A 16,497-nucleotide genomic window follows, 5' to 3' on the forward strand; every position below is an offset into this window, starting at 1 on the left:
ACTCACACAAACTGACCTGTACAGTCTCTGGGTTCTCACTCAGCAGCTACAGGATGGGCTGGATCAGACAGGCTCCTGGAAAAGGACTGGAGTGGGTTGCTACTCATGATACTAGCAGTGCTTACTACTCTCAGTCAGTCAAGGGCCGGTTTATCATCTCCAGAGACAACAGCAGACAGCAGGTGTATCTGCAGATGAACAATCTGAAGACTGAAGACTCTGCTGTTTATTATTGTGCTGGAGAGCCACAGTGACTGAAGTTGTGAAGCAGCTGTACAAAATCCTACTGAACTCACACTTTGAGAACACTCACTGTCTCACATCACTGACAGCTCTTTGAATCCTTAAATACTGTACAAAGTTTTATATTTCTCCCTCTTAAGCCCAAAATACTAACCAGAGGTACAGCTGGAATAAGATATAGAATAAAAAATAAAATGAATATCGCATATTTAGGAAAATATTGATAATGAAATGTCCACATGAACAAATAAACAAAAGATGATAGAGTTAATAAATTAAGAATATCTCTCATATTTAGGCAAAGGAATTAAGTGAAAATCAACCAGAACCTGATATTGAACAATAGAATAACCAACACTAATAACACCACCACTGTAAACACTCACATGTTCTTTTGTTTTGCATGATATTTTGCTCCAGATGCATGGAATCACAGATGCTGGCTGAGATGTGGGAGGAGTTTGCAATAAACAAATTGTGTGAGGGAGACAGCTCCCATCATATTTAAAGGGCTTTCATTGCTTTGAAGCCATACTAAGCACGCTGTAAACATGGCTGACATGAAGCTAACGCTCTTGCTCGCTGCTCTGTTTGTTTGCACGGGTGTTAAAGGTTGGAGCATAACCGAGTCTGGACCGGTGCTGAAAACACCTGGAGAATCCCACAGACTCACCTGCACAACCTCAGGGTTTAGTTTTAGTAGCTCAGGGTGGAATTGGATCAGGCAGGCTGCGGGTAAAGGACCAGAGTGGATCGCTTACATACACACAGGTAGTTCTCCCATCTATTACTCCCAGTCAGTCAAGGGCAGATTCACCATCTCCAGAGACGACTCCAGCCAGAAAGTCTACCTACAGATGAACCATCTGAAGGCCGAGGACACTGCAGTGTATCACTGTGCAGGAGGAACACAGTGGGAAACAGTAACAGAGACAACATACACAAACCACTTCCTCTATTTAGCTGAAGCACTGGAATGTTAGTCAGTTGTTGTCAGTTATTTGACATCAGAGTAGTTTAATCATGACCCACTCTCTTTTTTCCAAACTATTTATATTGAACTATTGATTTGTTTGTGTAATTAGCATACATAATGTAGAAATGAAAACAGTAAATTACACAAAACCAAACACTGCCTCATAAACAAATAAATAGATGAACTGATCCAAAACTTCACCATGAAGCTGAGCTGTACTAATATGTTATGGTTATTATAATAATAATTATAATTATAATTATAATTATAATTATAATTATAATTATTATTATTATTATTAGTAGTATTATTATTATTATTATTATTATTTTCTAATGTTTTACTGGAGACAGAAGTTTAGAGAATAGTTTCATTCCTCCAGATTCAAATGTAACATATTTTCCTGTTTAAACCTATGAAGGGTAGAATGAGTTTGTTGCACATTGATGGCCATGAAATGACAAAAAAATCAACCAGTGATCTTTGCTGTTGTGCTGTGTGACAAAGGCTTTGTGTAGAAAAAGATCCTGTATGTTTCTTATATGTAAATACATGAACACAAAGTAATTTTGCTGTTCTACATTTTGACTAAACAGCAACTGAGAGCAAAGTCCAGTCCAGTTGTGTCCTTCCTCCCTGTGAGGAGGAGTCAATGCAAAACTTGGATGTCTTCCTCCTCTACATATGTGACTGCAGAGAGGCTGACAGAGAACAGTGGACACACACTTTAGCATGATGGACTACAGGACAGGACTGCTGCTTTTAGCTGTCTGCTGGGCAGGTGAAGCTCTACACATCTGGATCTGATGTTTCCAATGATGTCAAGAATGCACTTCAATGTATATAATGATCTTTTATTATCTTGACAGGTGTTGCTGCTCAAACTCTGACACAATCTGAAGCAGTGGTTAAAAACCCTGCAGACTCACACAAACTGACCTGTACAGTCTCTGGGTTCACACTCAGCAGCTACTGGATGGGCTGGATCAGACAGGCTGCTGGAAAAGGACTGGAGTGGGTTGCTACTCATAGTGGTAGCACTGCTTACTACTCTCAGTCAGTCAAGGGCCGGTTTATCATCTCCAGAGACAACAGCAGACAGCAGCTGAATCTGCAGATGAACAATCTGAAGACTGAAGATTCTGCTGTTTATTATTGTGCTCGAGAGCCACAGTGACTGAAGTTGTGAAGCAGCTGTACAAAATCCTACTGAACTCACACTTTGAGAACACTCACTGTCTTCAATCATGAAAAGCTTCAGCTGTATAAAATGACCTCAGAAACAACTGAGTTCATGTTAAAAACACAACAAGTCCATAATGTTCTTCCTTTATAATCCACATAGTTTCCTGACACTGCACCTCCTCAGGTGGTGTCGGTGGAATTGTTGCTCTTATCTAAAAAAGGAAAAAGACACAGTACTTCATTCACAATAACAATTGAAAATACATTAACAATCTATTTTGATACATTATTATTTATTCATTATGTGTACATTACAACGTACCAGCTCATAAATGTCATTATGTATATTGTATCTCATTCTCTAGTTTATACTCTATAGATTTATTTACTTCAAGTTTTATACTCAAACGAAATATGGCAAAAAATGTTTCATGTATATTATTTTTTTATTTTTTTATTTTTTATTTTTTTTGTGCTATTTTTTTTTATTGAAGCAAACATTTAACATGACATTGTGCATGCAATTATAGGATAAGATCTATCATGTTTTTTTTTTCTTTATGAAGAAGCTCAAGTCATCTCTAAGTTCTGATGATCTACGTGTGTCACATTTCTAATGCTGTCAGCTTTGACTGGTGAAGGACGCAACATATCTTTCATTCATTGTTAAGGTTATTTGGTTTTGTTCTCATCAAGCTGTTTTCTCTGCAGGTGTTTGGAGTCAGACTCTGACTCAGTCTGAAGCAGTGGTAAAGCAGCATGGAGACTCTCACAAACTGACCTGTACATATGCAGGAATATCAGATTCTAGCGCTGATATCAGCTGGATCAGACAAGCTGAAGGGAAAGGACTGGAATGGATCGCCTACATTTCTGCTCCGAGTGGTAGCACTATATCGTATTCCCAGTCTGTGAAGAACCGCTTCACCATTTCTAGAGACAACAACATGGACCAGGTGTATCTGCAGATGAACAGCCTGAAGACTGAAGACTCTGCTGTTTATTATTGTGCTTGAGAGCCAGAGTGACTGGAGTAGATTGAGCAGCTGTGCAAAATCCTTCATTTCTGACCCTCCTGTACTCTGTCAAGTCACAAACATGATAAACTAAGTGTAAATGATAATTAATGTTTATAGACATTCTGGACTTAGTAAATGTCTCACAAAATTTCTCACCCTCCTGTACTCTGTCAAGTCAAGCACAGAGCATTCACCCGCCCACCCACCCATCCACCCACCCATCCATCTGTCTGTCTGCATGTCTAACCGCTCGACCTCCTGCCAGTCTATTCCTACATTTTCTTTCCACTCATCCACCCAAATATCCATCCATTATTTTGTGTTTCTTGTATACAGTATGCTCTTTAGCTACAGTCAGCACCCAGCAGCAGAACTCTGTGAGTGTGTGGAAGCTACACACTTATACAACAGGAAAACAGAGCTCAACTGAAAACTGAAAAATGTTCTATTTATAGCAGAGCCCTCGAGGTAAGAAATATGTCTTTTAATCCTTCTATATACTGTAGTTTGTGTAGTATATCACTATTGTAAACACTGTGCATGAGAGATTTCCAGTGGAGTTTGGTTTTTGTATCAGTGTGTATCATTGTGGCACTATGGGGTGGGCCACTAAGAAAGATGCCTATACAAAAACCAAAGTGCAAAAACCTCAAGTTTATGCACATTTGTGATGAGAAAATCGGAGAGGAAAAACATATTTGTGTATCTTGTCTTTATATCATGACGTAACGCTTATGTCATGATGTTTGTGAGTTATTTAGTAGGCAAAAGTTTGGGTTATTACACAGATAAAAGAATACGTCTTCCAGTAAATGTTACTTATAGATCTGCTCATGTATCAATAAAACATTAAAACATTTAGGATGACTGTAATATATTATATTACCCACATGATAAACCATGTTACTGTTTATTTCATGCATTTACTGAAGTTTTAGTGTGGTTTTTAGATGCTCAGGGTTTTTGTTCAAGCACTGAATGGAGATGTATCACTGTGTTACTTTGACCTGTGGGGTCGTGGGACCAAAGTCACCGTTTCTTCAGGTAAGTCACGTTTGATCAGAATATCTACTGTTCACCAGGATATTTTACATTTATGCCTTGAAAGTGTCAAGGTCAAGTGTCCTGAGGGTAGAGAGCAGATTTGGTGTCTTTGTGGTTTTCGGTTAAGGTTAGACAGATGAAAGATATTTGATGCAACAGGTTTTTAGAAAGCTGAAAAAAAACCCGTAACTATACAGTTTGATATTAATTTATGAAGGTAAAATGTAACTGCTGGTGATGAATGTCTGCATCTGTGTAGAGCCTTTATTATCCTTTAGTTTGTTTTCTTTAGTATACTGTGTGTAAACAATAGTTGTTAAATATGAAATCTAAAACACGTCCTTCACTTAACAATTGAATAGACACCAGCAAGTAAATATTTTCAAGAAACTTGTTTTAAAACGACAAAGTGCAAATATACTACAGGTCAAACTTGATCATCGGAACGTTTTCAATGAATTATTTCACTGAAAACGTTACATTTTCAAATAATTAATTGTTTGTCCTGTGGACGTCGATCAAACTGTGTCACATTAATGTTTTTCTTGAGTAATCTTCCTTTATTTAAATCAAAAATAACTTTGATTTGATATGTCTTCTGTTTTTGCAACTTGCCATTAATCCATTTTTTTTAATAATTTCAAATGTATATTGTAATTGTAATTTGTGAAATTATTAATTGAAATTTCCAAATTTTTCAAAGATCTCTACAGCAGATGCATGTTGAAACATAGTGATACTAATATTGTTGATATGATTACAGTGACAAAAATGCAGTTTGAGAGATTCGATAAATTGTGTTTGAATGTAAATATCTGTGTGCATTTAGTTTTCTTTTCTTTTTTTACAATTTAGATGTCTTTGTATTCATGTGTTATAACACCTTTTACAACTTCTTTACACAGTTCAAACCCCAACAACACCACCGTCTGTGGTCCCTTTGCATCAATGCAGCACTGGGGCTGGAAATACAATCACACTGGGATGCCTCGCATATGGCTTCTACCCAGAAGCTGTCACTTTTCAGTGGACGAGTAGCAGTGGCAGCGAATTGTCTTCTCAACAATATCCCTCGGTTATGAGGAACAACGCTTATACGGGGGTCAGCCTGGTCCACGTAGCGAGATCTCAATGGGATTCCAGGAGCTCTTTTCGTTGTTCTGTAAATCATGAAGGAACCCCTCAAACAGTGACTGTAGAAAGTATGTGATAGTAAAAATGTTACGTCTTTCTAAGATTTATATACTCATTGAAGACAATCATTTTGATATTTATATCTGACAATGAATGACCTCTATACCTATGTTTCCCCTTGTTCCCAGAATTTGTTCACCCAGAAGTAACTTTACTCTCAGTGCCAAATGGAGATACCCAGTCCCTCATATGCATGATTGAAGCCTTTCGCCCTGTAACCTTGTCAGTCAAATGGAAGAAAAATAACCAAGAGCTGAATGGTTTCAACAAGTGGTCCACCCTGAAAACGGGTTCCCTCCATTCTGCTGTCAGTGTCCTGAAGGTCAACAAGACAGAGTGGGACAGTAACGATGTCTATAGCTGTGAGGTCATTCACAGTGGAAAAACCATTACAAAGAAAGCCTCAACAGGTACAGTATGAGCCAGGTTGTCACTATCTGAAAGTAATCTAGCATTGAAAGGATTAGGACAGAATGGTGTCTTTCTCCTGTCATGTGGACATGGACGTGTGTTCTCTCTCTGTCACTCCCTCCTGTAGCTCCTGTGACAATGACACTGCATCCTCCAAGAGCACACATGATCTTCAAGAACAACCAGGCAGAGTTTGAATGCACCATTACTGGAGTGGACACTGACATTGTATCCAACACTAGAATCAGTTGGCAGGTTGATGGGCAAAATGTCAGCAGTGATACAAATCTACCGCCAAAGAAGGAAGGAAAACTTTACAGCAAAACCAACACGCTGATTCGCAGAGACTGGGCCACTGTTAACAAAGTCCGCTGTTATGCCCTGTGGGAGGACATGACACCAGTTATTCAAGATCTCTCTCTCCACAAAGGAGGTATGTTGCCATCTGATGTTACTATACTCACTAAACTACACACACAGACATGTCATATAGGCATAAGGCTCATATATCAGCCTCCATGGTAAACCAAATATCTGTTTCAGATGGAAAGGACCTTAAAGTAACAGTCTATGTGCCTCCAGAGGAGGAAATCAGCCAATCAGGCTCCGTCAGTCTGGTGTGTCTGGTCTCCAGTGCCTCGCAGTGTGATTACTACATCACCTGGTCAGAACAAGTTGGCAATAAGACTGGGAGCTACACTGACGGCATCACCTTCCCACCAAGGGAGACCCAAAATGGCTTCTCGGTTACAAATGTTTACACCACCACCAAGGAGAAGTGGGAAAAGAATGTAGTTTTCTCCTGCAATGTTTGGTATGCTGGCGCCGATTATGCTGTCAAACCAAGAGGAGTGTCTAAGGAGCAGCGTAACACATGTGAAAGTAAATAGGCTTCACCTTTAGACGTGGTCTTTTGTGTATGTTGCCCTTCTGTCTCTCTGTGGAAAACGTTCACTCTGTGATGGCTTTGTACGTGTCACTTTGGTTTTTGTCGTCGTGTTATGTGCTTAATGTTGTACCTGTGCAAGTCACTGCATTGTCAGTGTGATACGTGTTTCAATAAATGTTGCAGCATGGAGACGCTTTTTGTTGAATGTCCTTGATTTGACTTAAATGCAAAGTAAGAGCAAAGAAAGTGAAAGGTTTGTGTCAGCAGAGAGCTCACATACTGTACTCAGTTTCACACATGCTGATCATGCAAGTAGTTTAATTGCTATATTATAGATACTATAATACATATTCCAAGATTAAATTCTGGTATAATTTCACTAATATAAAACACACACACATACACATTTACAGAATACCTCAGCTAATCTCATGTACCTTCTCCTTCGTAGAGCTGCCTACGGATTGTGCTCTAAACTGCACAGACAATGACGTGGACTATGATGAGTTCAGCAGTCTGTGGTCCACAGCCTCGTCCTTCATATTCCTCTTCATATTCTCTCTCTCCTATACCATGATATTCAGCCTGATCAAGGTAAACGAATGACAGGAAGCAGCTTCTAGCACCAATAAGAAGAACAATATGGGACAGACGGGGACAGCCTGTAGATTTGTAGGGGGGCCTGCAGGGGTTAATCACGAGTGCGAGGGTGACTGCTTTTTATTTGTAACTGTTTAGCTGTAGTTTTAAATTGTTTTTTAACTACATTTTCGTTGTTTCTTTCAGATGCAGAGACAGTAAAGGGAGTCGTAGCCGATCGGCATTTTGGATTTTTTGTTTTTACAAATGGAAGTCGTAGAAAAACAAGCAAAACAAAGTTACCTATATTTCCTATATGAAATGATACCCAAACCTAATGTTGCTAAGGAATGATTTAGTTTTTGTAACAACTTTCAACTTGTTAATTAACATTCCATTGATATGTAAATGAGATGTATCTGTGGCAGTTTGTAAAGTAAATATCACCACATTTATTATTGGGCTTTTATGGCCATGTCTGTAAGTGGGCTTTCTTAAACTAAGGGGGAGAGACAACTGAATACAGATGTAACATGTGTTCAAACGTGTAAATGACTCCAACTTGGTATGGTACTGTCTTTGTAAATGCTTTTGAGGTCTTTTGTGCTCTCACTTCTGTTATCAGTTAAGTGAAGGAGGTATTTGTGTTTCCTGTGGCTTCTAAAGATATCTTCCCTAGAGAGCTTCCCCTCCCTCCCCCACCCCACACACAAACAGTCAGAGCTACAAATAACCTTCCTCGAAACAAGACAAACATCATTTGGTGTGTGTCCATTGGTATATCAAGTGTTTGTGCTGATTGTCTTACTGCAATTACATATGACAGCCATAGCATAGATAGATCTTCATATACATATGGTATTTTATTCTTTTTATTCTTTTGTACATTGACTACAGCGTATGGTAGTGGATGTGCAATATTTAAGCTTAGATGTATTCGTTGTGTTGAACTGGATGGCATAATAAATGTTTTCAGTGCATATAAGATAAATGTTTGATGTGTTTTCCTTTTTAGTGGTGAGAACAGTTACTAAGGAAATCTACACATTCATTTTAAGATGCTTTGCTGCATGACAACATGGAAGATACCAACAAATGGAGTGGATGAAAATTAAAGTCACATCAGCATCAGGCAGTTACAATAGAACGGTGCTGGCAGTAGACTTTGTAATTGTAATTTCTTTTTTATTGGCTTTCATTGGACTTCTAGACTTTTCATGTTTTGCTAGACTGGACAAAACATTTAGTCTCACAAAAAAAAAGAGCTTTTTTCCACAAACGTCTCTGTTCTATAAATCATCATGATAATAATTTATGTGATCTAAATACATAATAAATACATTTATACAGCTTTTAGAATAATTTTCTAAAATAAATGATTGCTCCTTTAAAATTCTTGTTTTGTTTGTCTCCAAAATAAAACATTTTCAGGGTAAAAAGGTCAAAACATTTGGTTTAAAAGGGACTTAAAATCTATCCTGTTCTTAATGTATTTTTCAGTGCTGAGTCATAACAAATATAGAATGACGGTTATATATTTGTAATGACTGTGTTGACACAAGCCTCACCAGTGACTCACCAGTACAGGGGCCCTGACGTACAGGAGGGGGCAGTATTAGCTAGATTAAAAGTGACAGATAGGTGAAAAATACATCCATGTGCATACTTCATACACATGTTAATCCACAGCAAACGATCATGTCATTAAAATGTATTAATACTACTTATACTAGTATAGGTACTTGTACTGGCCAGAGGCCCAGGACGTCCAAGCTCTGCCAAAACAGTGACCAAACTGACCAAGCCAACCGTTTCATAGTAGTAGTACTCATACTAGGACTGCTACCACTATGAGGAAGTGTTTTTAGTACTACTATTATACAACAATATAACAATAAAACAATACTCATACCAGTTCTACAACTAGTAGTACCTTTACCAGTACTTTTAGCAAGACTACTACTTTTACTAATACTTCTAATGAGCCAATACTCCCAGTTAGTATAAAAAGGTGTAACTGTAGAGTGTGAGAAATTACAGAATTTGGACATCAAGGACATTTTAGGGTTCTGACCATGTCTATTTCATTTTGTGACCTCCATCATTAAGCTATAATTTTATTTACTTCTAGCTTTTAAAAAGAAAGAAAGAAGCACAGGAAGGTCAGAAAAGCACACGACACTTACGTATTTATGATTAGTGTTCAAGCTTTAATTGACACTGAAGATCCTAAAGCACAGCCAGAAGAAATACAACAACACAATACAAACATTATGGGTACATATAACTACTATAAAGTCTCTGGCTCATCACATATTTGTGATTTGGTTTTATCAGTAGAATCGTATAGTGAGAGGAAGACCGTACATATTTTCTGACCTCTTGGCCAGTCTCTGTGTATTTATATATGCCTAAAAAAATAGAAGCTGCTGCAATCTGTAGCTGACCGCTGCCCAGGAGGCCCAAGATCAAGGCTCAGACCAGAACACGAAGGTGTCGATCATAACGCTGATGTCTCACATTTAAAAATGCTTAACCCTTGTCTGCTCCAAATGAGGATTATAAAAATAATCCAGGTTGGTCCCAACGCGTACCTCATAACCAGAAGGTCCTGTGGTCAAACCCGGCCCGGTTATCATCTTTTGGGTGGTCTGGTTTCCTATTCCTATTCCAAGTGGGTATAGGTGACCTGGAATCTCTCAATTTGATGTGATTGCATCGGTTTCCTCGCTCCTTTATCCAAAAATGTGTGCCAAGGTTTTTGCACACCCATATGCCACTGTGGTGGGGTGGGGTGGGGTGGCACAGTGTTACACACCATAACAAAAACCAAGTTGTGACAACAATTGTGTCACGTCTGCTGTTGTTAATCAAGAGTATGTAAAGAATAAAAAGAATAAATGATGAGCATGACTCATTTCAGTTCAATTGAGAATCGCTTTCCCCTGCAGTTATGTGCACAACACAAATCAGACAAGTTAAGTTGCATGTTTTTTGCTCCACATTGCATTCACATTTATATTTCAGTGTAATTCAGTGTAATGTTCGGAGTTATTTCGATTGTACCAGCAGAACAGCACTGCAAGATTTCAATAGCTACGATGTTAAGCAATGAACAAACTCTAAATGTTGCCTCATGTGATTTCCTTTTTAGGGCAAATGTATTTCTAAAACAAAAATGTATTTGTGTAATTGAAAAACAATAAAATGTTCCTTCAAACAAACAAAACTACAAATAAAACAAAAGATGCTGCCTTTGATGATAATATTCAGTTTTACAGTAACTACATGTAAATGCATGTAAATGAAAGGATGAATGATGGTGGCACTGTTGTGAGTGTGCAGCAGGTTTTGGCAGTGCTTTGTTTCACTGTGTACACGGGGACCCACAGTGCTTCACACAGTGATCAAAACCTCTCTGAAGTGTTTTAGTGCAAATCAACACTAGGTCTAATTCTTGAAAGTTGTTGATGCGCAATATGAGCTTCTTCCAAAGAAGAAATGTTTGTAGATAATAGTTTATTATTACATGACAATAGTTGCTTAGGTTTAATGAAGCAGAATTTAACCTATAGTTATACAGGAAGTGTCAAAAGTTGAAAATTGCATTTTATTTTTAATTTCCTTAACTAGAGTCATATTACATTTAGTATGATGACTTTTATTGTGGAACAAAGGTACTACAAAATAATTTACCCTGCTGAAAAAAGAAAACGTTGCCACACATCAACATTCGAGGATTCAAGAGGAGGTCAAAGGTTTTTGTATGAGGATGTGTCACTGTGTATACAGTGGGAACCACAGTGATACATGGCATGACAAAAACCTGTTGACTTTAATGAGTTTCCTCCTTTGTACTCACAAAGAATCTGGGGGTATTTTTCTTTTGTGTTTGTAGAGGTCAGTTGGATGATTAGATTCACTACACTGATGGACTTTTGTCTTTTGTCTGATTAACAGGTAAAATGTAGCAACAGTGAGTCCATGCAGAATTTGTGACACATTTGATACGATTTCACATAGAGTGCATTATCAAGCACATGTATTACATTTAAAAATGAATAAGATAGGAATCAGTTCATCAACTTTACTGTAATTGAGCACAAAGTTAACTCCAGTTGGCAACTACCCGTGAAAAGTAATATCATAACAGTGATTTAATGGGAAAATAATATTACATATATTATATTACAACACTCGTTCCAATCCTTGAAAGTTATGTCTCTATTAATGTGCAGAGTTGGAGATTGATAGAGGATTCTTTTATAATTGATATGGCATTTTTGACACTTATTCTTTAGTATTGTACATATTTGATATTTTATAAAATGTCTTCAATACTAAAGTCCCACTCACATTGAAAATATTCACGTGTATCCCATGATGGTTTATTAACTGGGGTTAAAACAGATCCAGCTTTTGATAGTGAAATATATGAGCTCAAGAGATTTATTTATTTTATGAAATAATAAGATAATGAAATTATAATTACAAGTATATATAGAAAAGTGTCAAAAGTTGAGAGTTGCATTTTTTTTTTGCTTAACTAGAGTTATATTACATTTATTATGATGACTTTTATTGTGGAACAAAGGTACTACAAAATAAATGACCCTGCTGAAGAAAAGAAAACGTTGCCACACATCAACATTAAACGAGGAGGCCAAAGGTTTTTGTATGAGGATGTGTCACTGTGTATACTGGGGGATGGGGCACAGTGATACATGGCATGACAAAAACCTGTTGGCTTTAATGAGCTTCCTCCTTTGTACTCACAAAGAATCTGGGGGTATTTTTCTTTTATGTTAGTAGAGATCAGTAGGATGATCAGATTCACTACACTGACGGACTTTTGTCTTTTGTCTATTCAACAGGTAAAATGTGGCGACAGTGAGTCCATGCAGAATTTGTGACACATTTGATACGATTTCACATAGAGTGCATTATCAAGCACTGATACACAGGGCGGGGTTTTTGTAAAGATTTGTATCACTGTGGTTCATATAGCAACCACAGTGATATAACCTATGACAAAAACCACCCTCTACAACCAGAGGGAAAGACTCTGCAATGTGTGAATGACTTTCAGCAGAGTTGGAGGTTGATAGAGGATTCTTTTATAATTGATATGGCATTTTTGACACCAATTCTTTAATATTGTACATATTTGAAATTTTATAAAATGTCTTCAATACTAAAGTCCCACTCACATTGAAAATATTCACGTGTATCCCATGATGGTTTATTAACTGGGGTTAAAACAGATCCAGCTTTTGATAGTGAAATATATGAGCTCAAGAGATTTATTTATCCAGGTGAAATAATATGACCAAAACATACGACTACCATTAAGTGTGTAACTAAGGTGATGTCAGCCAGCCAGTTACATTCAGAAGATGATGATGTTAGAAAAAGCCTGCTACATATTTGCTTAACAAGATCGCATAAGCACAAACCACAACAAATAACAAAAATAGTTGATATTACTCCACAATACTTGCTTAGGTTTGATGAAGCAGAATTCAACCTATAAGTTTATATATAAAAGTGTCAAAAGTTGAAAGTTGCATTTTTTATTGTTTTTGCTTAACTAGAGTAATATTATATATATTATGATGACTTTTATTGTGGAACAAAGGTACTACAAAATGAGTGACCCTGCTGAAGAAAAGAAAACATTGCCACACATCAACATTAAAAGAGGAGGTGAAAGGTTTTTGTATAGGGATGTGTCACTGTGACTACTCGGGGGGTGGCACAGTGATACATGGCATGACAAAAACCTCTGTTGGCTTTAATGAGCTTCCTCCTTTGTACTCAGAAAGAATCTGGGGGTATTTTTCTTTTATGTTAGTAGAGGTCAGTTAGATGATTAAATTTGCAATTGGTACGATTACACATAGAGTGCATTATCAAGCACATGTATTACATTCAAAAATGAATTAGCAGAATTCAACCTATAGTTACACAAAGTGTCAAAAGTTGAAAATTGCATTTTATTTTTAATTTCCTTAACTAGAGTCATATTACATTTAGTATGATGACTTTTATTGTGGAACAAAGGTACTACAAAATAATTTACCCTGCTGAAAAAAGAAAACGTTGCCACACATCAACATTCGAGGATTCAAGAGGAGGTCAAAGGTTTTTGTTTGAGGATGTGTCACTGTGTATACGGGGGGAACCACAGTGATACATGGCATGACAAAAACCTGTTGACTTTAGTGAGTTTCCTCCTTTGTACTCACAACGAATCCGGGGGTATGTTTTATGTTAGTAGAGGTCAGTTGGATGATTAAATTCACTACACTGACGGACTTTTGTCTTTTGTCAATTTAACAGGTAAAATGTAGCGACAGTGAGTCCATGCAGAATTTGTGACACATTTGATACGATTTCACATAGAGTGCATTATCAAGCACATGCACCAGTTAGCAACTACCCATAAGTGTGAAAAGTAATATCATAACAGTGATTTAATGGGAAAATAATATTACATATATTATATTACAACACTCGTTCCAATCCTTGAAAGTTATGTCTCTATTAATGTGCAATCAATCCACTTGTTGATGCGCAATATGAGCTTTTTCCATAGAAGAAATGATTTGAAAAAATATATATGATAGATAATTGAAGAAATGATTGTAGATAACAGTTGGAGTAGAAGCGTTGTGGTTTAAAGTGAATGCACTGTAATTGTGACTTGTGGAAGCTGATACACAGGGCGGGGTTTTTGTAAAGATTTGTATCACTGTGGTTCATATAGCAACCACAGTGATATAACCTATGACAAAAACCACCCTCTACAACCAGAGGGAAAGACTCTGCAATGTGTGAGTTGGAGGTTGATAGAGGATTCTTTTATAATTGATATGGCATTTTTGACACTAATTCTTTAATATTGTACATATTTGATGTTTTATAAAATGTCTTCAATACTAAAGTCCCACTCACATTGAAAATATTCACGTGTATCCCATGATGGTTTATTAACTGGGGTTAAAACAGATCCAGCTTTTGATAGTGAAATATATGAGCTCAAGAGATTTATCTATACAGGTGAAATAATATGACCAAAACATACGACTACCATTAAGTGTGTAACTAAGGTGATGTCAGCCAGCCAGTTACATTCAGAAGATGATGATGTTAGAAAAAGCCTGCTACATATTTGCTTAACAAGATCTCATAAGCACAAACCACAACAAATAACAAAAATAGTTGATATTACTCCACAATACTTGCTTAGGTTTGATGAAGCAGAATTCAACCTATAAGTTTATATATAAAAGTGTCAAAAGTTGAGAGTTGCATTTTTATTGTTTTTGCTTAACTAGAGTAATATTATATCTATTATGATGACTTTTATTGTGGAACAAAGGTACTACAAAATGAGTGACCCTGCTGAAGAAAAGAAAACATTGCCACACATCAACATTAAAAGAGGAGGTGAAAGGTTTTTGTATAGGGATGTGTCACTGTGACTACTCGGGGGGTGGCACAGTGATACATGGCATGACAACAACCTCGGTTGGCTTTAATGAGCTTCTTCCTTTGTACTCACAACGAATCCGGGGGTATGTTTTATGTTAGTAGAGGTCAGTTGGATGATTAAATTCACTACACTGACGGACTTTTGTCTTTTGTCAATTTAACAGGTAAAATGTAGCGACAGTGAGTCCATGCAGAATTTGTGACACATTTGCTACGATTTCACATAGAGTGCATTATCAAGCACATGCACCAGTTAGCAACTACCCATAAGTGTGAAAAGTAATATCATAACAGTGATTTAATGGGAAAATAATATTACATATATTATATTACAACACTCGTTCCAATCCTTGAAAGTTATGTCTCTATTAATGTGCAATCAATCCACTTGTTGATGCGCAATATGAGCTTTTTCCATAGAAGAAATGATTGTAGATAACAATAACATGTGTAACGGGATCATTTGTTTTTTAACAGGGACCACCACTACTTGCACTTCTCTAAATAACTAAAGATGATCACCCTCTTAGGTAAGGTCATCCAAAGGGGCAAAAAATGTGTGAGGAAATTGAATTTCAATGCCTCAGATTGCAGGAGAGTGTAGAGGGTTTGTGTTATGATTATATTATATTATACACATAAAATAGTAATAATAAATAATAATATTATAAAATAATAATTAAAATTATAGATAGAAAAGTGTCAAAAGTTGAAAGTCGCATTTTTATTGTTTTTGCTTAACTAGAGTAATATTACATTTATTATGATGACTTTGATTGTGGAACAAAGGTACTACAAAATAAATGAGCCTGCTGAAGAAAAGAAAACGTTGCCACACATCAACATTAAAAGAGAAGGTCAGAGGTTTTTGTATGAGGATGTGTCACTGTGTATACGGGAACTGGCACAGTGATACATGGCATGACAAAAACCTCTGTTGGCTGTAGTGAGCTTCCTCCTTTGTACTCAAAAAGTATCTGGGGGTATTTTTCAGAACTGTACACATTTTGAACATTTTGGCAATCAACATCCTTCCTGGGTAATATTTCTATAACACACAGGAAACTTCACCACAACAGGTGCTTCCGCATCCAGTTAACAAACTGAAACCACAGACTGGAACCTATTAACTAAATGTGACGGCCAAAGGCTCTCACACCAGTGGCAAATTTCATGCTGCAGAACAGCTCTGGAATTACTCACTCAAACAATTATATTAGAAAAGATGTTTGTCCGGTACACATAAATGAATTGTTTGCACTGAATCTACTGAGTCTACTGAAAAAACTAGTACCTTTGGGAGATAAAATGTAGTAAGAGTGGTAAGAGTCCTTTGACGCCTAAACATGTAATTAAGATGTCGCACAAAGCTCCTGTTTAGGTCCACTCTCAATTCTCGTTATCTATCAATAAAATTTACTCTACAATTACAAATGCATCACTTTAATGTAAATGATACC

At 36.9% G+C, this 16,497-nt stretch overlaps 2 gene segments (V, D, J or C); both read left to right on the plus strand.

The window, feature by feature from the left end:
- The first annotated feature begins 794 nt into the window (after positions 1 to 794).
- Positions 795 to 1,226, plus strand: LOC142988028 (immunoglobulin heavy variable 3-48-like). The segment is given in 1 exon segment: positions 795 to 1,226. A coding segment is annotated over 1 exon segment (432 nt).
- A 3,147-nt stretch (positions 1,227 to 4,373) lies between these two features.
- LOC142988029 (Ig heavy chain C region-like) lies at positions 4,374 to 7,762 on the plus strand. The segment is given in 6 exon segments: positions 4,374 to 4,467; positions 5,790 to 6,071; positions 6,200 to 6,505; positions 6,616 to 6,954; positions 7,413 to 7,555; positions 7,748 to 7,762. Coding segments are annotated over 6 exon segments (1,179 nt in total).
- The last annotated feature ends 8,735 nt before the right edge of the window (positions 7,763 to 16,497 follow it).

This window comes from Genypterus blacodes, unplaced genomic scaffold, assembly GCF_046128005.1.
Source record: "Genypterus blacodes isolate CSIRO-AG114 ecotype Tasmania unplaced genomic scaffold, CSIRO-AGI_Gbla_v1 ptg000291l_1, whole genome shotgun sequence".
Classification (NCBI taxonomy): domain Eukaryota; kingdom Metazoa; phylum Chordata; class Actinopteri; order Ophidiiformes; family Ophidiidae; genus Genypterus; species Genypterus blacodes.